The sequence below is a fragment of the Terrapene carolina genome, unplaced genomic scaffold, assembly GCF_002925995.2.
Source record: "Terrapene carolina triunguis isolate 2854851 unplaced genomic scaffold, T_m_triunguis-2.0 Scaffold58, whole genome shotgun sequence".
NCBI classification, from domain to species: Eukaryota; Metazoa; Chordata; order Testudines; family Emydidae; genus Terrapene; species Terrapene triunguis.
In genome coordinates this window covers 65,271,856-65,297,834 of record NW_020664409.1, presented here as the reverse complement: position 1 = coordinate 65,297,834, position 25,979 = coordinate 65,271,856, and the positions used below count along the sequence as shown (strand labels likewise).

Sequence of the window (25,979 nt, the reverse complement as noted above, 5' to 3'; positions counted from 1 at the left end):
TGACTACAAATCCCAGCATACAATGCGACGCATGGGGCATACGTAACCTAATACGCAATGCCGTGAGTAGAGCCTGCAGGTCCCAGGATGCGCTGTAGTTTTTGCCGCGGTGTCTGCCGGGAGCGGCCGTCTATTTGTGGCCCCATTGCCTGCTGGGACGTGTAGTCTTAATGCTTTTTAAACTCGCTGCCAACAGTCAGCGGGGCGGGCCTAGGCCCGCCCGTCCCAGTACCCGCTGTAGGGACGAACCCCACAGGTACTGACCGTTACCCCGCCCCTTCCCTCGCGAACCTGGGCCTAGCCCCGCCTCCCTTTGCGCGAGGAGGGAGAGGGGCAGCTGGTGTGGCGGCGGCGGTGGCTGAGCGAGGGAGCGCGACGGGGAGCAGGTGAGGAGGCGTCGGGGTCCCCGCGGCCCTTGGGGCACGCGGGTGGGGGGCGGAGTCTGTGCGCAGGGAGGGAGCCGAGCCCCCCGAGAGGCGGGGTATTGGCGGCCCGTGGGCAGTGGAACATGGGCAGCCCCCGCGCGCTGAGGGGGGAGGTGCGGGGTACCGTGACCCCCTGCCGGGCCGGTTAGTCACTGAGACCCTGCTCGCGGGCAGCCCCTGTCCTCTCCCCGCCCCCGTAGGGCCCTCGAGCGCTGGGGTGAGGGGAGCCCCCGCCGCAGCCATGGCGCGCGGTGCTCAGCGGGTCCTCTCTGCTGGCGCGCGGTGCTCCGAGCCTGGCAGGGCTCGCCCCAGGGGCTCGGCAAGCGCGCCCCTGCTCTGCCCACGCTGCCTGGCCGGTCTCTTCCCCCCCCCCCCCCCCCCCCCCCCCCCCCCCCCGCGGGCGGGCCCCCCCCCCCCCCCCCCCCCGAGGTGGCTGCATGTTAGTGATGGGCGAATGAAACTCATTCGGGAATAAAATAAATCCTATATTTCATCGTCAGGTGGGTGAGTGTATTTTGCGTCTGGGCTGGTATATCGACCTGCCTTGTAGCGGGCGGGTGTTCAAGTTTTTTGGAAGCCTTAAAAGTAGGAATCGCTTGTGGACCTGTATAGTACGTAAAGAACCTGCGGTCTGGTTCAAGGGGCCTGCCACTGGAGCCTGATTCTGCTCCCACTGAGGTTTTGCCATTGACTTAATTGCCATTGACGGTTCTGACAACATACACCAGGTATGAAGGCCTAAAACTGAAGATAGTGCAGATACTGTAAATGCAAGATACTGTTTCTTATTTATAAAAGTTATATGCATTATAAAATACTCAAATTGCCTATATCAGCAGTTTTCAACCTGTGGTTCGTGGACCCCTAGGAGTCCCCAGACTATGCCCAAGGTTTCCAAAGGAGTCTGCATCTCCTTTTGAAATTGTTCAGGAGTCCGCAAATGAAAAAAAGTTGAAAAGCACTGGCCTATATGGTATAAATTATGTAAGAAGAAAACGTTCAAATTACCAGGTTCCAGAGGGAAGGGAGGTAGAGCAAGTTTTCCATGTATCTTCTTGTACTGTATAATTAGATGCACCTGATATGCCTATTTATCTAATAGATTTGGAAAATGTTATGTTAAAAAAGAGCAATTTGCACTCTGATGATGTAATAAAATCGGGGTTGTATCACAGTGCCAAATGTTCATTTGCTTGATATTTGCCACATTTTTGGAATGTGTTCTAACAGTTTTTAAGTAATACAAACTAATGAGCAGATGTCAACCGATGACTGGATAAAGGGCTAGTGGCGATTGTTATTTAGTTTTAAAAACGTAAATTATTCAGAACCATTAAGACATGGACATAGCTAGCCTATGTGAGCACACTTTTTTATTGCTGACGCCTTTGTCTTGTTGATTAATAAGCTCCTGTATGTTTTTTACAACACTTTGCACAACTGGCCTGAGCTTCACTGAGTCTCTGAGCAATATCTCAGTAAACTAATAAATGGCTAAATGGACAGTATCCATTTAAATTTAGCCCAAAATTTAATTTTTGTAAAAACAAGCTTTTATAGAACCTAAGACCAATAGAGATGTTCCTAAATGTTAACAAAAATCAAGTGTTTGAAACCAGAACTCTAGAAGTGAAATTGACTAAAACAAAACTGACTCTATTGTCCAAACAGAGAAGCACTAAAATTAAACAGAGCATAAATAGTGACAAGTAAATTAAAAAAAAAAATCAATCTAAAGTTCTAAATAAAATTTTGTTTACAATATATGATTTTAAGTTTTGTGGTTTTTAACTTTTTTGTGTGTGGCTTTAGTGAAAAACATGCTGATTTTTAAACTGTTAGCAGTATCCAACACGTTTAAATACAGACAAATTCTTTCTTTATGGTGTGTTGAGTTTAGATGGTTCACTTCAAGGAGAGAAGAGTTGGGTGTTGTAAACATGGAGGCAGGAGAGATTGGCATCTTTGTTTTGTAGCATGTGATGATGCAGAGATTCTGGAATCCAGTTCTTTGATGGTGTTTATTTAGCAGTTAATCACTTTCAGACAACAACTTCAAAGGTGACTGCTCTTTTCTTTCTATTTAATTCTTGCTTTGCTGTTGGGGTTGAACTATCCCAAACAGAGGTTTGGGAGAGGAACAAATCTCTGCTGAAGAACAGGGAAAATCCAGGTCTCTCTGGATAAGATGGAGAAAAGTTGTTTACTTTGTTATAGCATTAGAGTGTGCTGAATGTTTGCTGTATGCATCCGTGAAGTAGCTGGGGTGTAATGATTTCACTGCTTTATTGTAATGAAATATGAGAGTAGTATTAAACTTTAATACATTAGATGGGTAGCTCATTTAAAATTATCCTTAATCGGTCATCCTCACTGCATCAGTGTGAGCCTCTTATCTGTCAAAATACTTTTAAGCAAGTAGCAAAACAGTTTTTTGTCTGATTTTTCTTCTTCCTTTTCATGTGTTGTGTCAATCCAAGTAAATGTGTAGGAGCGATTACTTTAAGTTAAGTTGAGATTTAGGGCTGTCACATTTGCATTGTTTTCTTTTGCTGATGATTTGGCTTCCATACAAAGATTCTAGTTTTTTATTGTATTTTTGAACTCTGCCATTAGCAAATCATGACAGATCAAAAGGTTTTTGTTGTTGAGAATTTAAAACTGTGTAACATGATCTCCAAGTATGAAGTAGTGTGTTCTTGCACATTATATGTGTCTTTAAAGTCAGGGCACCTGAAGGAGTTAAGAACATAAGAACGGCCGTACTGGGTCAGAACAAAGGTCCATCTAGCCCAGTATCCTGTCTTCCGACAGTGGCCAATGTCAGGTGCCCCAGAGGGAATGAACAGAACAGGTAATCATCAAGTGATCCATTCCCTGTCGTCCATTCCCAGCTTCTGGCAAACAGAGGCTAGGGACACCATCCCTGCCCATTTTGGCTAATAGCCATTGATGGCTCTGTTCTCCATGAATGTATCTAGTTCTTTTTTGAACCCTCTTGTAATCTTGGCCTTCACAACATCCTCTGGCAAAGAGTTCCACAGGTTAACTGTGCGTTGTGTGAAGAAATACTTCCTATTCTTTGTTTTAAACCTGCTGCCTATTAATTTCATTTGGTGACCTAGTTCTTATGTTACGAGAAGGAGTAAATTACACTTCCTTGTTTATTTTCTCCACACCAGTCATGATTTTATAGACTTCTATCATATCCCCCCTTAGTCATTTCTTTTCCAAGCTGAAAAGTCCCAATCTTATTAATCTCTCCTCATACGGAAGTCGTTCCATACTCCTGGTCATTTTTGTCGCCCTTTTCTGAACCTTTTCCAATTCCAATATATCTATTTTGAGATGGGGCGACCACATCTGCAATCAGTATTCAAGATGCGGGTGTACCACAGATTTATATAGAGGCAATATGATATTTTCTTTCTTATTACCTATCCCTTTCCTAATGATTCTCAACGTTCTGTTCGCTTTTTTGACTGCCGCTGCACATTGAGTGGATGTTTTCAGAGAATTATCCACAATGACTCGAAGATCTCTCTTGCGTGGTAACAACTAATTTAGACCCCATCATTTTATATGTATAGTTGGAATTATGTTTTCCAATGTGCATTATTTTGCATTTATCAACATTGAATTTCATCTGCCATTTTGTTGCCCAGTCACCTAGTTTTGTGACATCCCTTTGTAACTTTTCGCTGTCTGCTTTGACGATCTATCTTAACTATAGACTTAACTATCTTGAGTAGTTTTGTATCCTCTGCAAATGTTGCCACCTCACCGTTTACCCCTTTTTCCAGATCATTTATGAATATGTTGAATAGTACTGGTCCCAGTACAGACCCCTGTGGGACACCACTATTTTTCTCTCTCCATTCTGAAAACTGACCATTTATTCCTACTCTTTGTTTCCTATCTTTTGATCAGTTATCAATCCATGAGAGGACCTTCCCTCTTATCCCATGGCAGCTTACTTTGCTTAAGAGCCTTTGGTGAGGGACCTTGTCAGAGGCTTTCTGAAAATCTAAGTACACTATATCCACTGGATCCCCCTGTCCACATGCTTGTTGACCCCCTCAAAGAATTCTAGTAGATTGGTGAGGCATGAGTTCCCTTTACAAAAACCATGTTGACTCTTCCCCAACAAATTATGTTCATCTATATGTCTGACAATTTTGTTCTTTACTATAGTTTCAACCAGTTTGCCCGGTACTGAAGTCAGACTTACAGACTTGTAATTGCCGGGCTCACCTCTGGAGCCCTTTTAAAAAATGGGCGTCACATTAGCTATTGTCCAATCATTTGGTACTGAAGCAGATTTAAATGATAGGTTACACACCACAGTTAGTAGTTCTGCAATTTCACATTTGAGTTTCTTCAGGACTCTTGGGTGATACCGTCTGGTCCTGGTGACTTATTACTGTTTATTTTATCAATTTGTTCCAAAACCTCTTCTAATGACACCTCAATCTGGAACAGTTCCTCAGATTTGTCACCTAAGAAGAATGGCTCAAGTTTGGAAATCTCCCTCACATCCTCAGCCGTGAAGACTGATGCAAAGAATTCATTTAGTTTTTCCACAATGGCCATATCGTTTTTGAGTGCTCCTTTAGCATCTCGATCATCCAGTGGCCCCACTGGTTGTTTAGCAGGCTTCCTGCTTCTGATGTACTTAATTTTTTTGCTATTACTTTTTGAGTCTTTGGCTAGCTGTTCTTCAAATTCTTTTTTGGCCTTCCTAATTATATTTTACACTTCACTTGCCAGAGTTCATGCTCCTTTCTATTTTCCTCACTAGGATTTAACTTCCACTTTTTAAAGAATGCCTTTTTGCCTCTCACTGCTTCTTTTACTTTGTTATTTTTTTCACACTTTTTTGGTTCTCTTACTGTGTTTTTTAATTTGGGGTATACATTTAAGTTGAGCCTCTATTATGGTGTATTTAAAAAGTTTCCATGCAGCTTGCAGGGATTTCACTTTTGGCAATGTACCTTTTAATATCTGTTTAACTAACTTCCTCATTTTTGTGTAGTTCCCTATTCTGAAATTAAATGCTACTGTGTTGGGCTTCTGTGGTGTTTCCCCCGCCACAGAGATGTTAAATTTAATTATATTATGGTCACTATTACCAAGCCGTCCAGCTATATTCACGTCTTGGACCAGATCCTGTGCTTCACTTTGGACTAAATCAAAAATTGTCTCGCCTCTTGTCAGTGCCAGGACTAGCTGCTCCAAGAAGCAGTCATTTAAGGTGTTACAAAACTTTACCTCTGCATCCCATCCTGAGGTGACATGTACCAGTCAATATGGGGATAGTTGAAATCCCCCATTATTATTGAGCTTTTAATTTTTATAGCCTCTACTCTCCTTTTGTTCTGCAAATGCTTCCAATACTTAATGCTTCCAGCTCAAACCATGTAAAATGTGCCCAGATAACATGGTTATGAACGCCCTATAAATGCCTGTAATATTGTATGCTCTACACTTAAGCATTTTTTCAAACTCATAATTTCCTTTGCAAGGATACGTGCCATATTTTAGTACGTATGAAATATACATAAATGTATCTTCCATTCCACCCACACCTGTAGGTTACTGTGTGTTTCCTTTTGATTCATGATATGTAAATCATTATTATTATTATTATTTATTATTATGGATTTGGTTTATGTTGTGTGCTTCTTAAGCCTTACAAAATCTTATAATGATAACACTTCAGGAGGGAAGCTTCAATTTGTTTATGCTAAATATTAGTAATTACAAAATTTTTAAAAGTTGCCGTTTGTTTTAAGTATCTATCCATGTAACCAAAAAGTTGTAATTTTTCCACTAGTGATGCAACACTTGGCGGCGGGGGAAGCTTCTCCTTGGAGAGGCTAGTCCCCTGCCCTGCCTCTTCTGGCCAAGGCCACGTCCCACTTGCTGCTTTCAGCCCCCGCCCCACCGTGCTGAGAGCTAGGTCGGGGCCATGAGTGGGTGGGGGACCTGAGCTCAGCCGGGGTCAAGTTCTCAGCCGGGACCGGCAGAGCTCTTGACCCTAGCTGAAGCCCTGAGCCTCTCCCCTATTCTGCCCCTTCCATCTGCCCAAGGTCCAACCCTGTTCTGCCTCTTCCCCCGCGGCTCTGCCCCCACTCCACCTCTTCCCTCCAAGGCCCCCCGCTCCTTCTCCTCCCCCACCCTGCTTCAGCCCTGAGACCGGAAAAGCTCTGTGTCCCCGCCAGGGCCCCAGGGCCACAGCAGGGAGTGAGAGTTCCTCCAGCCCCGGGGCAATGGCAGGGGAGATTTTTCCGAGTGTCCCAAATCCACCACTGTTCCCCTTTCCCGGCCGCCTCCCCCAGCCTCCATTATGCATCACCCATGATGCAACAGTATTTAAATACAATCTTTTTCTTTGGGTTTGTGTACTGGGATGCAAGTCATACCTTAACTATCCATTCAGGTTTTAATGGCTCTGAGAGGTAGAGGACCTCTCTGACAATGCACCTTTTAAAAATTAAAGATTAACTTTTGAGGGGGCACTTAACATGATAGCAAATTCCATGTAACGGTGTTTTAACTGTTATCTTAATGTAACTGTGGACTCCTCCAAATACATTATTTTAATATTATATTCATTGTAGAAATATTAAGAAAGATAGTCATTTCAAAGTGTGTTGTTTTTTTTTGTTTTGTTTTGTTTTATTTTGTTTCCAGATATTGTCTTCTTGAAAAGAAGAGAATGAACCTTAAATTCTTGGACCACAAAGTGTAGATTTGCTGAAGTTTTCTAATGAAGAATGGCAACCCCCTACGTTCCTGTTCCTATGCCTATAGGAAGTTCCTCTTCCAACTTTACAACAAACAGAAACCAAAGAAGTTCTTCCTTTGGGAGCATCTCAACAAATTCAAATTCTTCAAAAGGGCAGCTGGAGGACTCTACCATTGGTAGTTTTAAAAAGATGAGTGTGCCTGCACAGATTGGCTCCACGTCATCTATATGTAGTAGCCCACTTGTTAGGACTAAATTTACAGGTGTGGACACATCTATTGAATACTGTACTCAGCCTATGGAAGATATTGAGCAAAATACAGACTCTGGGAGCTGGGAAGATCGACCTTCTACACCTACCATACTGGGGTATGAGGTGATGGAAGAAAGGGCAAAATTCACTGTAAGTTTGTTTCAGTGAAGTGCAGTTCCTCCTGTAAAGATAATGGGATCATGAATTTTATTTCATAATGCTTTTCATTTAAATAATTAAACCTTCCGTTCAGGGATCTCAGAGTGTGTTACAAACTTTAATTTAGCTTCAAAATACTGCTGTGAGGTGTCAGAGTAGTTTCCCCATTGTACGGATGGGGAAACTGAGGCACGTAGGTTTTCTTTCCCAAAGTCTCAGACACTCTGCAATGGAACCCAGTTCATTGCCTTATAGGTTCCAAGGTCAGAACAAACCACTGTGATGATCTAGTCTGACCTTCTGTATAACACAGGCCCATTGAACTCACCAAAAATAATGCCTAGAGCATATCTTTTAGAAAAACATCCAGTATTGATTTAAAAATTGTCAGGGATGGAGAATCCATCACGAGCCTTGGTAAATTATTCCAATGGTTAATTAAATTACTAACTGTTAAAACTTTACACCTTTTTTTCCAGTTTGAATTTGTTTAGCTTCAACTTCTAGCCATTGGATCATCTTATACCTTTCTCTGCTACACTGAAGAGCCCGTTACGAAATATTCGTTCCCTAGGTAGATACTTAAGACTGCAATCAAATCACACCTTAACTTTCTCTTTATTAAGATAAATAGACTAAGCTCTTTGAATCTCACTGTAAGGCATGTATTCTGATTCTTTAATCATTCTCGTGGCTCTTTCTGAACTCTCTTCCAATTTATCAACATCCTTTTTGAATCGTGGTCACCAGAACTGGCCACAGTATTCCTGCAGCAGTCACACCAGTGCCAAATATAGATATAAAATAACCTCTCTACTCCTATTCGAGATTCCCCTATTTATACATCCCAGGATTGCATTAGCTCCTCTGCCCACAAAAATAAATTGGGAGTTTATGTTCTGCTGATTATCCACTGTGACCCCCAAATATTTTTCAGAGTCACTGCTTCTCAGGATAGTCCCCCAACCAGGAAAATGTGGCCTGCATTCTTTGTCTGTAGATGTATATATTTACATTTAATCTATTAAAAGGCATAAGGTTTGCTTGTGCCCAGTTTACCAAGCAATCTAGATTGCTCTGAGTCAGTAACCTGTCCTTTTCATTATTTACCACTACCCCATTTTTTGGTGTCATTTGCCAACTTTATCAGTGATGATTTTGTTTTCTTCCAGGTCATTGATAAAAATGTTAAATAGTGTAGGGCCAAGAACCTATCCTTGCGGGACAGACCTGGAAACACACCCACTCTTTCCCATGTACAATTATATTTTGAGACCTGCCAGTTTTTAACGCATTGAATGTTTGCCATGTTGATTTTATATCATTCTAGTTTTTACTCACAATGTGTGGTACCAAGTCAGATACCTTACAGAAGTCTAAATATACCCAAACTTGTAAATTCATCAAAAAAGATCCCAAGTTAGTTTGACAGGATCTATTTTTCATTAAACCCTTGTTGATTTAAATTAATTATAATACCCTCTTTGTATTCCTATTCAGGTCCTGTATCAGCTACTCTATTACCATAAGACCATCTTTTCTCCTTTCAGGTCAGAAATTCCTTGGAAAAAAATACCAAGCAAGTGATAGAATCATAGCTATCAGGGTTGGAAGGGACCTCAGGAGGTCATCTAGTCCAACCCCTGCTCAAAGCAGGACCAGTCCCCAACTAAATCATCCCAGCCAGGGCTTTGTCAAGGCTGACCTTAAAAACCTCTAAGGAAAGAGATTCCACCACCTCCCTAAGTAACCCATTCCAGTGCTTCACCACCCTTCTAGTGAAAAAGTCTTTCCTAATATCCAACCTAAACCTCCCCCACTGCAACTTGAGACCATTACTCCTTGTTCTGTCATCTGCCACCACTGAGAACAGCTGAGCGCCATCCTCTTTGGAACCCCCTTTCAGGTAGTTGAAAGCAGCTATCAAATCCCCTCTCATTCTTCTCTTCTGCAGACTAAACAATCCCAGTTCCTCTCCTCATAAGTCATGTGCTCCAGCCCCCTAATCATTTTTGTTGCCCTCTGCTGGACTCTTTCCAATTTTTCCACATCCTTCTTGTAGTGTGGGGCCCAAAACTGGACACAGTACTCCAGATGAGGCCTCACCAATGTGGAATAGAGGGGAATGATCACGTCACTCGATCTGCTAGCAATGCCCCTACTTATACAACCCAAAATGCAATTAGCCGCCTTGGCAGCAAGGGCACACTGTTGACTCATATCCAGCTTCTCGTCCACTGCAACCCCTAGGTCCTTTTCTGCAGAACTGCTGCCTAGCCATTCGGTCCCTAGTCTGTAGCAGTGCATGGGATTCTTCCGTCCTAAGTGCAGGATAAGTAGCTATGGGAGAGATTCTTCATGTTTTAATGTCTGAAAGATAATTTATCCTCTTTAAAACAAGCATTAAAAGACTGACATGTTTTTTATCTTTACAGCTGTTAAAGAACTTGCTAAAATGCCAAAACTACATGTTTTGTAGCTTTTTGTTTTGCCAGTGTTAGCCCCTTTAAAACAGATCTGTTGTGTTCCAAACACTTCAATATGAATGCATGAACAATAAGCTGCAAACAATCATGTCTGGCATCTCATGTCAAAATACCAACTTAACTGTTCTGAAAATTATTTACGGAATGTGTGGAATAGCTGCCAGTTGTAATTCCTTTGACGTCCCATTTAGAACTAAACAGATGAAGAAGACATTTACTTCAATGGATGTGGTTGAGGCACTTCATTGAGACTTCACATTCCTAAAGATTGTGACTTCTAAGTGAAAAAAATCACTTGTGGTTAAGAGGCCAATGTGACATAATGTGTACAATTTCCTAGTAATGGTCAGGAAAATAATATTAATCACAAAGCAAGTAGGTGCAAATTAGATGGGGCTGGAAATTGGTGAATGGAGTTTTTTTTTCTCTCTCTCTAATTCAGCTTCAGTTTCTTCCAGGTTAATAGCGACTGGAAGTTAATGCCATCAGACACTTACAAATATATTTTTAAAAATGAAAATTATGAATCTCTTTGTAAGAAGTTTTTTCACTTATAGTATTTTAAAGGAAGTTAACATTTATTTCAGTGACTTCATACATTTCTCAACTTTTAACATTATCCTCGCTATCATTCCAAAAAACACATTAGCAAAATTATGTCACATATAAGTTAGTTTTTAGGTTTCTAATAAACACTAGCTTCAAAACTGTGGTGACAGAATGAATGGTGCTGTTATGCTAACAAGTAAGTTTGGTCTGAAAAGATGCTAACAGTGAAGTTGTTATAAGAACAACCATGTTCACTTCAGCTTCTTTTAAAATACAAAGATAAAATCAAATGCAAAAGGACGAAGTAAGATATAAATAAATGCCTCTATTCTGTAACACTTAAGGTCGTATTAAATTAATATAAATATTTACAGGATCGGGGCCAAATTTTTTTTTTTTTTTTTTTTTTTTAAATACAAACATGGAGAGCTTAACAAAAGAGGAGCTTGGCTTTGGACTACAATAAATCTTTTAGTTTGGGAATCCTATCATATGTGCTCCAGGTATTATATTTACACTGATACTTAATTTTTCAGGTTTGTTGCTCTTGCTGAATGCCTTGCTTCTCTTTTCTATAACTGTTGCATTTGAAAATGTATAGTGGGGAACTATTCAACATCTGTGTTTCATGTTTTCAATAAATAAGTGAAAACCGAGTTATACCTATATAAACTATGAGCATTAAGTAATAATTGAATCAATCATTGATAGGTCACATCAGCAATCAGACCTGTGAAACCTTCTTAAAACCAATAAGGCACAGAGGAGGAAGGAGGAAGGGGATGGAAGCTCAATAGAAATAGCTTTTTGAAAAGTTGCCAGGAAGACTTCCTTGCTATAGTGGTCAAATACTTTAATATATGGTATTCCCTAAAATATAAATAGCCTTCAATTTCTTCTTTTTATAGTTTTTGGAATTCAATGATTCCTGCAAGAGTTGCTTTGAAAAGTTAAACTTCAACTTCATTTTTATTATGGAACACTTTGCTGCTAAAATTTAGTATAAATTTATTGAAATACTTTACTGTTAAACACTTGGTTTCATGTAGTAAGGTGGCTAAGCCAAATGATTATTTTAAAAATATAAATCTTTTGTGTCTAGCACATAAAGCAATGCAAGTAAAGTTGTCAACCAATTATCAGTTGGAAAACCTGACATAAGTCTTGGAAGATTTGAGGGAAGGGAGATTTAAATGATGATAATCTTGGAAGATGTTGACCCAGAAAATATTCAAGACGTGGACAGAGTCATTATTTTCTGCATATACGTAAGCAGTCTGTCTTTTTGCATAACTCTGACTGCAGAACTCTACAGTCTTTTTTAAATGGCTCTGTGGACTTGTTCTTTTATGCTTATTTAATTGCTTGGTGGCAGAGCATTTTCATAAACTGCAGTAACAATCTCTGAACATGTTGAAAACACAAACCAATTGTCAGTTATAGTATATACAGATGAGTGATTTTAGCTTTCGTAACCTACAGTTCTCCATCCTTATGTTTCATCACATCAGCAATTAGTTTGTATCGGTGTCTTGGTTTTACAAATGGATCTTGTATCATTAGTCTGAATTACAAGATAAGATCTTATATTTTTAAACCACTGTACAATGCAACTTACACAGAGAAGTGATTTCTATCAGTCTCAGTGCTTCAACATATAGAGTTCTATACTCTAAGAAAGTTGGGTTTTTTTTAAAGCTAATTAGTGACTATAATAAACATAGGGTATGTCTGTGCAGCAAAGAAAAACTCACAGCTGGCCTATGCCAGCCAACTCGGGCTCACAAGATGCTGGTCTGTTTCATTGCAGTGTAGACTTCTGAGCTCGGGCTGAGCCCAAGCCTTAGGACCCTGCAGGGTGGGAGGGTCCCAGGGTGCTCGGGCTCCAGCCCAAGCTTGGAAGTCTACACAGCAGTGAAACAGCCTCGCAGCCCAAGCCCCACAAGCCCAAGTCAGCTGGCATGGTCTAGCCACGGGTTTCTCTTTACTGTGTAGACATATCCGTAAAGACCTGTTCATAGGTGTGTTTTTGTATTTTCTTTTTCATATCATTCTGTGTATTTATTTTTAAACCATAGTACAACTGTCTACAATTTTACCTTTATGAAGGACCAAATGAGCAAAAAGTAGTCTAACTCTCTGAGAATGATTCACATAGATTTCCCAAAATTGAGAGTTATTAGCTACTGAGACTATAGCGGAAACTGTATTTACCAGTAAATGAAGAATTTGCTATAAAAAAACTTGAAGTACTGTAAAATTTCTTATACCAGGGGGAAAAGATGGTTAAGAAAAATGTATGAAGAAGCAGAGTATGTATAGGATATCTCTGGGGGAAGAATTGTTTACAATTAAAATTCCAGAAATTTCTTGCTTCTTGTCAATTTAACCAAGGAGCTGTATCAGCCTATACTGTGCAAAAAAAACCCAATATTAACTAAGCTTTTCATTATTTTTCCTTGCACTGGGAAATCAAGGTTGTAATCTTGGAGTACTGGAAGTATCTTCACATTGTTTTTACTAATAAACTCATGAGTTCTTGATTCACTGTAGATCTTCATGTACTTAGCTACTGTATATTGTAGATCAGTGATACTCAACTTATTTTCTTTTGGACAGTGTTTAATATTTTCTATATTACAGCACCTCTTTAGCTCCATGGTATTCATGCATTTTTCTATACCATTATCTCTACCTCTGTCACTTTTTTTCCTGCCTCTTTCCTCTCCCCCATAACCAAATGAAAGGTGGAAGAATACTCCCCTGTTGACTGCAGGGAAGGGACAATCTTGAGTAGCCTGCAGGGGGAGTACACAGTGCATGGGAAGAACATGAAGGTTCATGCATGCGTGGGAAAGGGGCTTCCACCCCTGAGGTCTGTTGCCTTGCCATTGGGTTGGGATGCGGGAACGAGCTAGTCAACTGGTTCTCATGGAAGCCCAACTCTCCTATTTAGACTTCCCTGGGCTTTTCAAAAGCCTTTTCCTCCATTGTGGATAAGGCTAAAAGGGACCAGCTTTCAAAGGTAAGTGAGACCCAGGTTTTCACTGGTGGTCTTTTTGCTATGGGGAAAAATGGGAAACCTGAAATCTTCAGACTAAGGTCCTCCCTTGATAACTGTTGCCTCCCATGCAGGAGTAGGTAGAGACATTCAGAAGTGAGTTGAGTCCCAAAGGTGGGCCTACCTGGGTCTACCCCAAGTTATTGGTTGTATGTTGGAAGTCCTGAACACCAAACTGGACCCACTTAAATACCTGGTGTTTGAGAGATGGGGAAGGGGCACATTAGTGTTGAAGTTGTGGCATGCTGCTTAAAATCCATCCTTTGTGCCTATTGTTCATTTGCCTGCATGTCCTGATCAAGTGGGATTGTTGTGATGTAATGACACCACATCTGAGTCAAGTGATCAATTACTATAATTTTGATACTGTCAGCTCGGTCACTCTGAACTAGTATATACATTATTGGCTGGTTTGTCATGTTCAGTCACTTGGGAGGACAAAAACTACCAGGCTGAATAAAAATGTAAGTCAAAACAGTGATTGTCTTTTTGGGGAGGTGGGGGTAGTGGAGGGGGGTTGTCCTGCAGTACCTACATGTGTGAGTATGTGCAACCAAGTTTTCAAACCGTTATCCAGTGCAGATCTGGATCTTTTAGATGATACAGAGTTCAAAATTAATACTGCCCCAGAGCCTGCTTGGTAGCATCAATGTTATGTTTAAGAGGGAGATTGGTCTCATGGATCAGTAAAAAGTAAAGCTGGAATACAGGCTAATTCCAACAGACCTAATTAGTTATAGCATGTTTTATTGATGTATCTTTGGTACCAGAAGTTTCAACTTTGGTGGAAAATACTTTGGAGGAAATCCTGGCTCCATTGAAGTCAATCAGAGTTTACCACTGACTTCATTGGAGCCAGGATGTCACTCTTTGTTCTTAGAGAGAAAGGAATTTCCCTTTTTTTTTCCTTTCCTTTCCTTAGTTTCCCCTTCATGGTCAAGGCATGTTAATTTCCATTTAAATGTTATGAGAGAACTTTAAAAAACCCTAAATTTAAATCTGTAGAATACCTTTAGCTAATATTTTTGGTTAAACTTTTTTCATTTATATCATCCTTCCACTTTCTCGAACAGGAGAGTGGTTATTTCAGCCTTCCAATCATTGAACTATAATAGGAGGATGCATTGTTTGTACCCTTTTCTGAAGCCATGCTATTGATTTTTATATAATAGGTTTACAAAATACTGGTAAAGAGAAGTCCAGAGGAAAGTTGGGTGGTTTTCAGAAGGTACACTGACTTCTCCAGGCTTAATGACAAGGTGAGTAACAAGTTTAAACTGGCAAGTTCTCAAATGATTTTGTGTGATCTATTTCTTTTGTTTCCTTTATTTCTAACTTTGCTTATCTTATGTTGACTTTTCTACATCTGCTTTTGCTTTTGATTTCTTTGCACATATAAAGGATTAGTTTGTTCATACTAATGACTGGAAAACACTGGGATTTGTCACTTTTAGAAAATTCATGGAATTTATTTTTCAAGTGAAACTGTTTTAATGCTTCATAATACACTGTATGTACCTGAATGCAGGGTATTTAACTCTTAATAATTAAACACTTGGATAGAAGTGGGGTAAGACTATCTAGTTGTCTTCCAAGAATGATAGAGTATTTATCTAGCCTCCTCATCTTCATAGTGTCTCCTAATGCAGTAGAATTGTATTGATCGACGGTTAGATCTGATGCTCCTGATTTATATGAGCTCCAAAAGTATTACATATGTTTATGGGAAATGCTAGTCTTCTGTATTTGTCTTCAGAGACTTGGGAGTTAATAGATTCCATAAGTATTGATTTTTTTTAATTACAAGAAGCTGATATAAAAGTAAAGGCTAGTACAGGAGAGAGCATGTATAGGCCAGCAACTTAACTTTGAACTTTATAGAAATAATATCCTTTTACAGTGAACTTCTTGTGTTTCTGCTGGACAAGTTTGTTCAGTGTTTATAGAACACAAATAGTGGGATACGTGAAAATTTAGGAGTATGGGAGTCTACAAGGAGAAATTATATTTTCTCTTTATTCTCAAGAATATCTGCTTCACATTTTGTCTTTTACTATTTGACATTTCTATTGCTTCTTCAGTATGTTTATTGATGTTTCATTTTTATATTTCTAAACACATTGTAATTTGTCTTTTCATCCTTGTTACATTTTTGTTCAGTTCTTTCTCTTTGTTCTTCTTCTCCTGATCTAACCAATCAAGAGATTATTTAGGCACATGGACCCAAAAAAGCATGGGTGCAATAACGGTTATAAACAATGTCTTGGTTATTGTCTTGCAACTTAAGTAACAACTTGCACATTGCACATATACAGTGTTGCCGTGGAGTCCTTGTGTCTGTTATTGGTTATCCTCTAGGCCACCTGTATAACGACAGGTGTCAAAATACAATAGAATGTTTAAACTAGAAGACCACTGTACATGAATCAGTTTGTCGTCCTGGACAAATTTCAGAGCCTCAACTCCATCTTTCTCATTCTATGCACTGCTTTGGCACTAGCTAAAGCCTGATCATACACTCTCCCTTCACATTTTCTCTTTCCTTGGCTGTAGTGTTGGTGGTTTCAGTTCAATTGCTAGTAGCCTAGTCATCCATCTAACAATTAACATTTTGTTAGTCCTGTCAAGACAAAGGCCAAGAATTGATAAGCATAGAGATTTAACTCAACACTCTTTCTCTCCAGGTCAAAACTGATTTGTTTTGGTGGAGAAGCTTAATCTTGTTTTGTAGATGGGGGACTGAAGGCATTTTTTGGATGCATTACAAAAAAAATGTTACTTAGTTAGGATATAGGTTGTCAAAGTTGGAAACTAAGACTAAACTGTCACATGATATTGTCATGCGAGTTTTGTTTGGATGAGTGTGAGTGAAGGCCATTAATATAAAGCCTTTACTTTGAAGTTCCTAGTTTTTTGTCAGCATCATAACATAATAAAGATATTTTGTTTGTTTTAAAGGGAAAACTATCGTAGTGGATTTTTTTGTCTCATTCCACTTGCAGAATTTCACACCTTTCCGATGAGTACTTTCAAAAGTTTTTTTGGCGTAATTTGGAATTTTTCTTTATAATTTTAATATGTGAATCCTCTCAAAGTTTTAGGATTAAAGTACTTTACAGCAAGCTAAATTGGTACTCTAAGGATATACAAGACTTAAAAGAAGCAGAGAGAAAAAGAAGTCTGTCCACTCATATTTATAGTTGTTTACTCAGCATGTATTAATACTAGTACTGTGCTCTTTGGATATCTGAGCTAAAAGGCTATACATGCAACAGGGTTCAAAAGACATGATGCAATACACAAATCAGCTTAGGCTGTGGATTGGGATGATGGCAGAAACCAGAGATAGTCACAGGTGTATGTAGCCTTCAGTTTTCTAGCAAGATAAAGATAACATTACACTTATAAAACCTCTGACCTAGGTTGATACTGAGATTCATGAGATAGTTGTAATTTCCCTGAAGTTAAAAATGAAGGTTTCTATTTGAAATACATGTGATATTTATCATAGAAGTAGACTGTTAGGCAATATTTTTTGCTTTTATCATGGAATAGTTTTTAACTGCTTACTGCACTGAGTAATTGATATGTCTGTAAGCACAGAGACAGATCTATCTGCAATAGTGCATAGGTGAATCATATTGAGCACCAGGGTTTGGATAAAGGAATCTGCACAACTTTGAATGTGTGTATATAATATCCACCATACCCAATGTCCCTTTGTTCTGGGCCCACCTCATGCTTATATCTCTGTTTGGAAAGCACATGCAACAAATAGGGTTGCCAGACATCTGGTTTTTGACCGGAACGCCCGGTTGAAAAGGGACCCTGGCAGCTCTGGTCAACATGGCTAACAGGGCCGCTGAAAGTCTGGTTGGCTGCAGTGGCCAGTGCTTTGCGGCTCCCAGAAGCAGCTGGCATGCCCCTCCGGTTCCTAGGCGCAGATGCAGCCAGGGGAGCTCCGTAGCTACCCCTGCCCGTAGCACAGGCATGGCCCTGAGCACTGGCTCCACAGCTCCCATTGGCCAGGAACCACAGCCAATGGGAGCTGCGAGGGTGGCGCCTGCGGACGGGAGCAGCGTGCAGAGCCCCCTGGCCGCCCCTGCGCCTAGGAGCCAGAGGGACATGCCATCTGCTTCTGGGAGCCACCTGATGTAAGCACTGCCCAGAGCCCACACACCCTCCCGCGTGCACCCTACCCCCCTGCTCCAACCCTGATCCCTCTCCCGCACTCTGAACCCCAAAAACCTCATCCCTGGCCCCACCCCAGAGCCCTCCCACAGACCAACCCCCTACCCCAGCCTGGAGCCCCCCGTCCCACACTCCGAATCCCTCACCCCACACGCCAGCCTGGAGCCTCCTCCTGCACCCCAGAGCCCGGACCCCCAGCTGGAGCCCTTACCTCCTCCTGCATTCCAACCCCCTCCCCCAGCCCAGTGAAGAGCGAGTGAGTGAGGGTGGGGGAGAGCAAATGACTGAGGAAGGGGGGATGGAGTGAGCGGGGGCGGAGCCTCAGAAAAAGGGCGGGGCAGAGAGTGGGGCCAGGGTGTTCGGTTTTCTGCAGTCAGAAAGTTGGCAACCCTAGCAACAAATGACCCCTTGTGATAGCTCAAATTTATTTTCAGTTCAAGACCATTATGCATGGTTTAATAAGTTTGATTTTGGACAGTCAGTTCACTTTCATATTTCATTTTTATATTCGGGTAAAATAGTGTAAAAGTTATTTCTGACACTTCAAAAACATTTCATTGCTGTGTGAATATGCCACAAAATATTTAGCACTGGGATTTTTGCTGGATCTGTGTATCTTGAAATGTTAATGCTCTATGCCAGAAGTGCCTCATGTATGTGTCAAAATTGATTTTGATTGGCTGGCCCGAAAAAGGGATGACTTGCATTCCTCTGGGTTTGTAATGGCTTTTATATATTTTATTTATATAGCACCTTTCATCCCAAAGAATCCTAAAGTGCTTTACAATGAAATGTTTGATGCTGTAATACTTTAGCATTTGCACAGTGCTTTATAACTCATAAAGGTATACAAAATTAAAGCATCAAAACACAAAAGTGAGGTGGGTAACTCTTCCCATTTTTCGGATGGCAAAATTGAGAGGTCAGTTGACTGCCAAGGGCCAAACAATGAATGGCAACGCTGTGATTAGAAACTTACACTATAGTGTGGATTAGTCACTTTATGTATGCCAAATATTCATGTTGCTTGAGTTAATGGTGATGGAAGGGAATTCCTGATTATTAAGGGAAAAGCTGATTAGTGGCTTATCTAATTCAGTATTTCAGTAGGTACACTATTTGTAGTCTTCCTTCATTTGTCTTTGGTTTCTATTTCAGTTAAAAGATATGTTTCCAGGCTTTCGATTGGCACTTCCACCAAAGCGCTGGTTCAAGGATAATTATAACCCTGACTTCCTGGAAGATCGACAGTTGGGGCTACAAGCATTCCTGCAGAATTTAGTAGCTCATAAAGACATTGCTAACTGGTATGTGACTGTTTTTTTTTCCCCATGTACTCTAACACCTGGAGTTGGCCTCGCTAGGCTCTAACAAACTAGCCCATCTATTTGAGCAGTAAGGTATGGAATTTTGTTGGCATTTTGATGGCTTATGCTCTGCAGTCAACCATTATATAGATTTTACTGCATCTTTTTAATCTCTATAAAGAGGAAATTGTGGTATATTCTATTTTAGATGGTTAATTAAAAACTGCACATTTTAAAAAAATTAAATGCAAGACAAATCACAAGGCATGTTTACTCTGAGATTATTTCTCTGCTGAATACAGAATTAATAAATGGCTTTTAAATTATATTGGAATGAGACGATGTTAGGCTTTCACAGTTTTATGGGCCTACAGTACCACACCACAATCACTTCCAACAATGTGCATAAATTTGAGATGTTTAAAGTTATGTAACTTAGTATCACTATGCAAGGTAGTTTTATCAGTGGTATAACAGGAGTATTTCTATATTCTGGTTTTTCATAATACAATAAAAATTTTCTAGAGTCCCACTGATACGAGACTTTTGAATTGAGGATAATTATACCCTCTTCTTGTGAAGCAAAAGTAACTAACAAATAAAATTTTAAGATTTCGTGAGGGAGTAATTGGGGAAGGAGAAGAGATTGAAGTGGGTGCTGGGAGGGAGAAGTACAGATTAGAGAGCCTCTGCACAGTAGCCTACATTGAAACAAGGGGAGTCTCTAAAAGAAAGGGAAATGGTGTCCATCTCTTTCACCCTCTCAGGGCTTGCACTTAGAAAGGAACCACCAAGTTGCTTCCTTAGACTGTATGAATGTTATCCTGTGCTTTTCCCCTCAGCCCTTCATAGCTAAAAAAGCTGCCTTTTTATCTCAGGTTAATTAATATGCCTTAGCTATCTTGAGATAAAACGCAGTGAAGACCAGGCACTTCAGTTTTACCAGGAGGTAAACACCCCTATGCCCCTGCCAGCAGTTAACCATGGCAAGTTTACCTCATGCTAAAACTGAAGTGCTTTGTCTTCACAGTGTTTTTTACCTTGGGATAGGTAAGGCATGTTAATTACCCTGAGGTGAAAAAGGCAGCTTTTTTAGCTTTGAAGACAAGCCCTTAAGGCTTGTCCACACTTGAAATGCTACAGCAGCACGAAGCTGTAGCACTTCAGTGTAGTAGACACTACCTGTGCCAATGGGAGGGCTTCTCCTGTTAGTGTAGGTAATCCACCTCTCTGAGAGGCGGTAGCTAGGATGGCAGAAGAATTCTTCCATTGACGTAGCGCTGGGAGTTAGTGTAAAGGAATAGCTACACCATATAAAGTGCCTGTATATTGGTATAACAGTCCACACTATGGGTGTTGTACTACTAAAACTGTATCTGTATAATTACGGCGGTACAACTTTCTAGTGTAGATAAGCCCTTACTCTGCTGCCATGCATCTGTAGATCTATCAAGGGTCTCACATCTCACAATGACTCTCATATTTAATAGGTCTGTCATGCATCTTAGAGATAGACATGTTCCATTACAGGATATCCTGTAGCCTAGTGGAATGTATCACAAGCCAGGAGACCAACTGCTGTTAATGTTTCAGCACACTTCACAACCCATATTAACCAAGATCTTATGTCCTATCAAAGGGGTGGTAATTATTATTCACACATTTTACATGTAAGATACCTGAAAAATTGCACAAGATCACATCAGGCAGAGCAGGAATAGAAATTGTCTCAAATATGACAGATCAACTTGACCATGCTGACTTTCAGAAGGAATATGCCAAATGATGAGGTATGACTCTACTCCCAACACCAGGAATCCGGTACCTAACATTCCAGTATTGTCTGAGAGATGTGTAACTACTGGAAAACTATGTGACATGTCATCTTCTAGAGGTTTGTCCATAGCTGAAATGGAAGAAATTTGTGCTGTGGCTTTTAAGGTCATGGGCTTACATCCTGCTGATGACCCATATTGGAGGTTGAGCTCTCCACCTACAAAACTTAACATACTCCTGCAAATCCATGTAATAGGGAGAAAGGAGTCTAACCTGCTAAGTAGGGGACTCAGCTGTGCTTTGTTCTTCAGAGGCAGCAGCATCTTCCTTGTCCATCCACCCTACCCTAGGGGGAGTCTTAAAGGGAGGCACTCAGTTTCCTGCTGTTCAGATTTATAGAATAGCTTTACACATGTGCTTGCTTCCTCTGCCTCCCCTGCCCACTAGATACGGCATAATGCAGCTCCGTCTTTCACTTGGCACTGCTGCCTATTTCTGTTGTATTGCCTGCTTACAGATAGGTAATAGGACTGGAGGGAGAGGGAATCATGTTGTAACAGCTGGCAGGAGAAGCAGAGGTCCTTCCAGAGGGATTAAGAAGGTGAAGAAAGCTACAAAGGGAGAGGCTGTTCTAGATTTGATTTTTGACAAATAGGGAGGAACTGGTTGAGAATTTGAAAGTGGAAGGCAGCTTAGGTGAAAGTGATCATGAAATGGTAGAGTTCATGATTCTAAGGAATGGTAGGAGGGAAAACAGCACAATAAAAATAATAGATTTCAAGAAGGTAGACTTTAGCAAACTCAGGTTGATTTTTATAGAAGCTGATTTTTTTAGAAATCGATTTTATACAGTCGATTGTGTGTGTCCACTAAGCTCATTAAGTCGGCGGAGTGTGTCAACAGTACCGAGGCTAGTGTCGACTTTCAGAGCGTTGCACTGTGGGTAGCTATCCCATAGTTCCCGCAGTCTCCGCCGCCCACTGGAATTCTGGGTTGAGCTCCCAATGCCTGATGGGGCAAAAACATTGTCGCAGGTAGTTCTCGGTACATGTCGTCAGGCCCCCCTCCCTCCGTGAAAGCAACAGCAAAAAATCATTTCTCGCCTTTTTTCCTGGGCTACCTGTGCAGACAACATACCACGGCAAGCATGGAGCCCGCTCAGCTCACCGTCACCATACGTCTCTTGGGCGCTGCTGACAGACGTGGTACTGCATTGCTACACAGTAGCAGCTCCTTGCCTTTGCAAGTTAGCAAAGACGGTTAGCAGTTGTACTGCACCGTCTGCCGCCGTCTCCTGGTTGCTCCTGGCTGACCTCGGTGATGTCGGTCAGGGGCGCCTGGGCAGACATGGGTGCTCCTGGCCGACCTCGGTGAGGTTGGTCGGGGGCGCCTAGACAAAAAGGTTCGTCTAATGGAGATTCAGTCCTGCCTGGAATATCATGCCAGTTGGAGGCTTCTGCCTCAGGCTGCTCTCCCAGCCGGCAGCACCGCGTGGTCACACCTACCCCAGCCTACCCCTTGCTCCCATGGCTCATGAAGCCTGGACAGTAGTAAGGAGCAGTTCAACTATAATCTGAACAAATGTAGAATGTGCCTTTGGACGTTTAAAAGCTCGCTGACTCTGTTTGCTGACTAGGCTGTTTGCGATTAGATTAGAAGAGCACAGCAAGGCGCGCTGCACATCACAGAGGCTTTGAAAACCAGTTTCATGACTGGCCAGTCTTCGGTGTGACAGTTTTGTGTGTGTTTCTCCTTGATGCAAACCCACCCCCTTTGTTGATTTTAATTCCCTGTAAGCCAACCCTGTAAGCCATGTAGTGTCTCACCCCTCCCTCCGTGAGAGCAACGGCAGACAATAGTTTTGCGCCTTTTTTCCCGCAGACGACATACCACGGCAAGCATGGAGCCCGCTCAGATCACCGCGGCAGTTATGAGCACTGTAAACACCACCCGCATTATCCTGCAGTATATACAGCACCGGAAACTTCAACAGCAGGCGAGGAGGCAACGGCAGCGTAGTGACGAGAGTGATGAGGACATGGACACAGAGTTCTCTCAAAGCACGGGCCCTGGCAATTTGGACATCATGGTGCTAATGGGGCAAGTTCATGCCGTGGAATGTGATTCTGGGCCTGGTGGGCATAGTGTTGCAGGTCTGGGATGCTTCACAGTGGCTGGGACGCTTTCGCATGCGTAAGGGCACTTTCATGGAACTTTGTGACTTGCTTTCCCCCACCCTGAAGCGCAAGAATACCAAGATATGAGCAGCCCTCACAGTTCACAAGCGAGTGGCGATAGCCCTCTGAAAGCTTGCAACGTCAGACCGCTACCGGTCAGTCGGGAATCAATTTCGAGTGGGCAAATCTACTGTGGGAGCTGCTGTGATCCAAGTAGCCAACGCGATCACTGAGCTGCTGCTATCAAGGGTAGTGATTCTGGGAAACGTGCAGGTCCTAATGGATGGCTTTGCTGCAATGGGATTCCCTAACTGTGGTGGGGCGATAGACGGAATGCATATCCCTATCTTGGGACCGGACCACCAAGGTAGCCAGTACATAAACCGAAAGGGGTACTTTTCAATGGTGCTGCAAGCACTGGTGGATCACAAGAGACGTTTCACCAACATCAACTTTGGATGGCCGGGAAAGGTACATGACGCTCGCATCTTTAGGAACTCTGGTCTGTGTGAACGGCTGCAGCAAGGGACTTACTTTCCAGACCAGAAAATAACCGTTGGGGATGTTGAAATGCCTATAGTTATCCTTGGGGACCCAGCCTACCCCTTAATGCCATGGCTCATGAAGTCGTACACAGGCACCCTGGACAGTAGTCAGGAGCTGTTCAACTATAGGCTGAGCAAGTGCAGAATGGTGGTAGAATGTGCATTTGGACATTTAAAAGTGCGCTGGCGCAGTTTACTGACTTGGTTAGACCTCAGCGAAACTAGTATTCCCATCGTTATTACTGCTTGCTGTGTGCTCCACAATATCTGTGAGAGTAAGGGGGAGACGTTTATGGCAGGGTGGGAGGTTGAGGCAAATTGCCTGGCCACTGATTATGCGCAGCCAGACACCAAGCTGTTAGAAGAGCACAGCAGGGCACGCTGCGCATCAGAGAAGCTTTGAAAACCAGTTTCATCACTGGCCAGGCTATGGTGTGAAAGTTCTGTTTGTTTCTCCTTGATGAAAACCCGCCCCCCCTTGGTTCACTCTACTTCTCTGTAAGCCAACCGCCCTCCCCTCCCCCCTTTGATCTCCGCTTGCAGAGGCAATAAAGTCGTTTCAAATTCATGGATTCTTTATTAATTCGTCACACAAATGGGGGGATAACTGCCAAGGTAGCCTGGGAGGTGTGGGGGAGGAGGGAAGGACAAGGCCACACTGCACTCCAAAACTTATTGAATGCCAGCTTTCTGTTGCTTGGGCAGTCCTCTGGGGTGGAGTGGTTGGGTGGCCGGAGGCCCCCCCACCGCGTTCTTGGGCGTCTGGGTGAGGAGGCTATGAAACTTGGGGAGGAGGGCGGTTGGTTACACAGGGCTGCAGCAGCGGTCTGTGCTCCTGCTGCCTTTCCTGCACCTCAACAATACGCCGGAGAATATCAGTTTGATCTTCCAGTAGCCTAAGCATTGCTTCCTGCCTCCTCTCATCACGCTGACGTCACCGATCATCTTGATCCCGCCATTTCTCCTCTTGCTCCTGCCACCTGTCCTCATGTTCATTTTGTGCTTTCCTGCACTCTGACTGTCTGCCTCCAGGCATTCTGCTGGGCTCTTTCAGTGTGGGAGGACTGCATGAGCTCAGAGAACATTTCATCGCGAGTGCGTTTTTTTTCGCCTTCTAATCTTCGCTAGCCTCTGGGACGGAGATGATACGGGGAGCGTTAAAACATTTGCAGCTGCGGGAGGGAAAAAAAGGGAGAGTAGTATTTAAAAAGTCACATTTTAGAGAACAATGGGTAGACTCTTTCACGGTGAACCAAGCTGTTAACATTACATAGCACGTATGCTTTCTTTACAAGGTCGCATTTTGCCTCTTACATTGAGGGCCTGCCAGTTTGGTGTGAGAGATCTCACATGCAGGGCCGGCGGGCAACAGAATTTGGCTTGCAGGCAGACATGGTAAGCCACAGTCTTTTGGCTTCTTTAACCTTCATAACATGTGGGGATGGTTTCAAACAGCAGCGCCCTCATTTCCCATACCAAGCACCCATTGGGTTGGCCATTTAAAATGGGTTGGCCATTTAAAAGGAGGGGCTGCGGTTTTCGGGTTAATGTGCAGTACAAACCCAACTAAAACCCCACACGCACACACCCAATTCTCTGGGATGATCGCTTCACCCTCCCTTCACCGCGTGGCTAACAGCGGGGATGATTTCTGTTCAGCCACAGGCAAACAGCCCAGCAGGAACGGCCACCTCTGAATATCCCCTTAATAAAATTCCCCTATTTCAACCAGGTGACTCTGGGAGTACATTCAGGAGAGCTTCATTGAGATGTCCCTGGAGGATTTCCGCTCCATCCCCAAACACGTTAACAGACTTTTCCAGTAGCTGTACTGGCCGCCAATGCATCCCAAATCTTCAGGGCAAATTAATCATTAAACACACTTGCTTTTAAACCATATATTATATTTACAAAGGTACAATTACCAGAGGTCCCTTCTCCGCCTTCAAGGTCCAGGAGCCCACCTTGGGTGGGTTGGGAGGGTACTAGATCCAGGGTGAAAAACAGTTCCTGGCTGTCGGGGAAAATGGTTTCTCTGCTTGCTTGCTGTGCACTATCTTTAACCTCCTGCTCATCATCCTCCTCATCCCCAAAATCCGCATCCCTGTTGTGTGAGATTCCATTGATGGAGTCCACACACAGGGTGGGGTAGTTGTAGGGGCACCCCCTAGAATGGCATGCAGCTCATCATAGAAGCGGCATGTCTGGGGCTCTGACCCGGAGCAGCCATTTGCCTCTCTGGTTCTTTGGTAGGCTTGCCTGAGCTCCTTAAGTTTCACGTGGCACTGCTGCGGGTCCC

At 42.4% G+C, this 25,979-nt stretch overlaps 1 protein-coding gene across 3 annotated transcripts in view; it reads left to right on the top strand.

Annotated features, from left to right (window-relative positions):
• The first annotated feature begins 215 nt into the window (after positions 1-215).
• Positions 216-25,979, top strand: part of SNX16 (sorting nexin 16) — a 37,883-nt gene continuing 12,119 nt past the window's right edge. Inside the window, exons 1-4 of one of the 3 annotated variants that reach the window (XM_024203900.3) lie at positions 216-386; positions 7,122-7,579; positions 14,857-14,943; positions 19,034-19,182. In XM_024203900.3, the coding sequence (XP_024059668.1) occupies positions 7,205-7,579; positions 14,857-14,943; positions 19,034-19,182 (611 nt within the window). In that variant the 5' untranslated portion in view covers positions 216-386; positions 7,122-7,204. Of the gene's footprint in view, positions 387-880; positions 1,154-7,121; positions 7,580-14,856; positions 14,944-19,033; positions 19,183-25,979 lie in introns of those variants that run through there. The other 2 variants (XM_024203906.3, XM_024203904.3) reach the window with 2 other exon arrangements.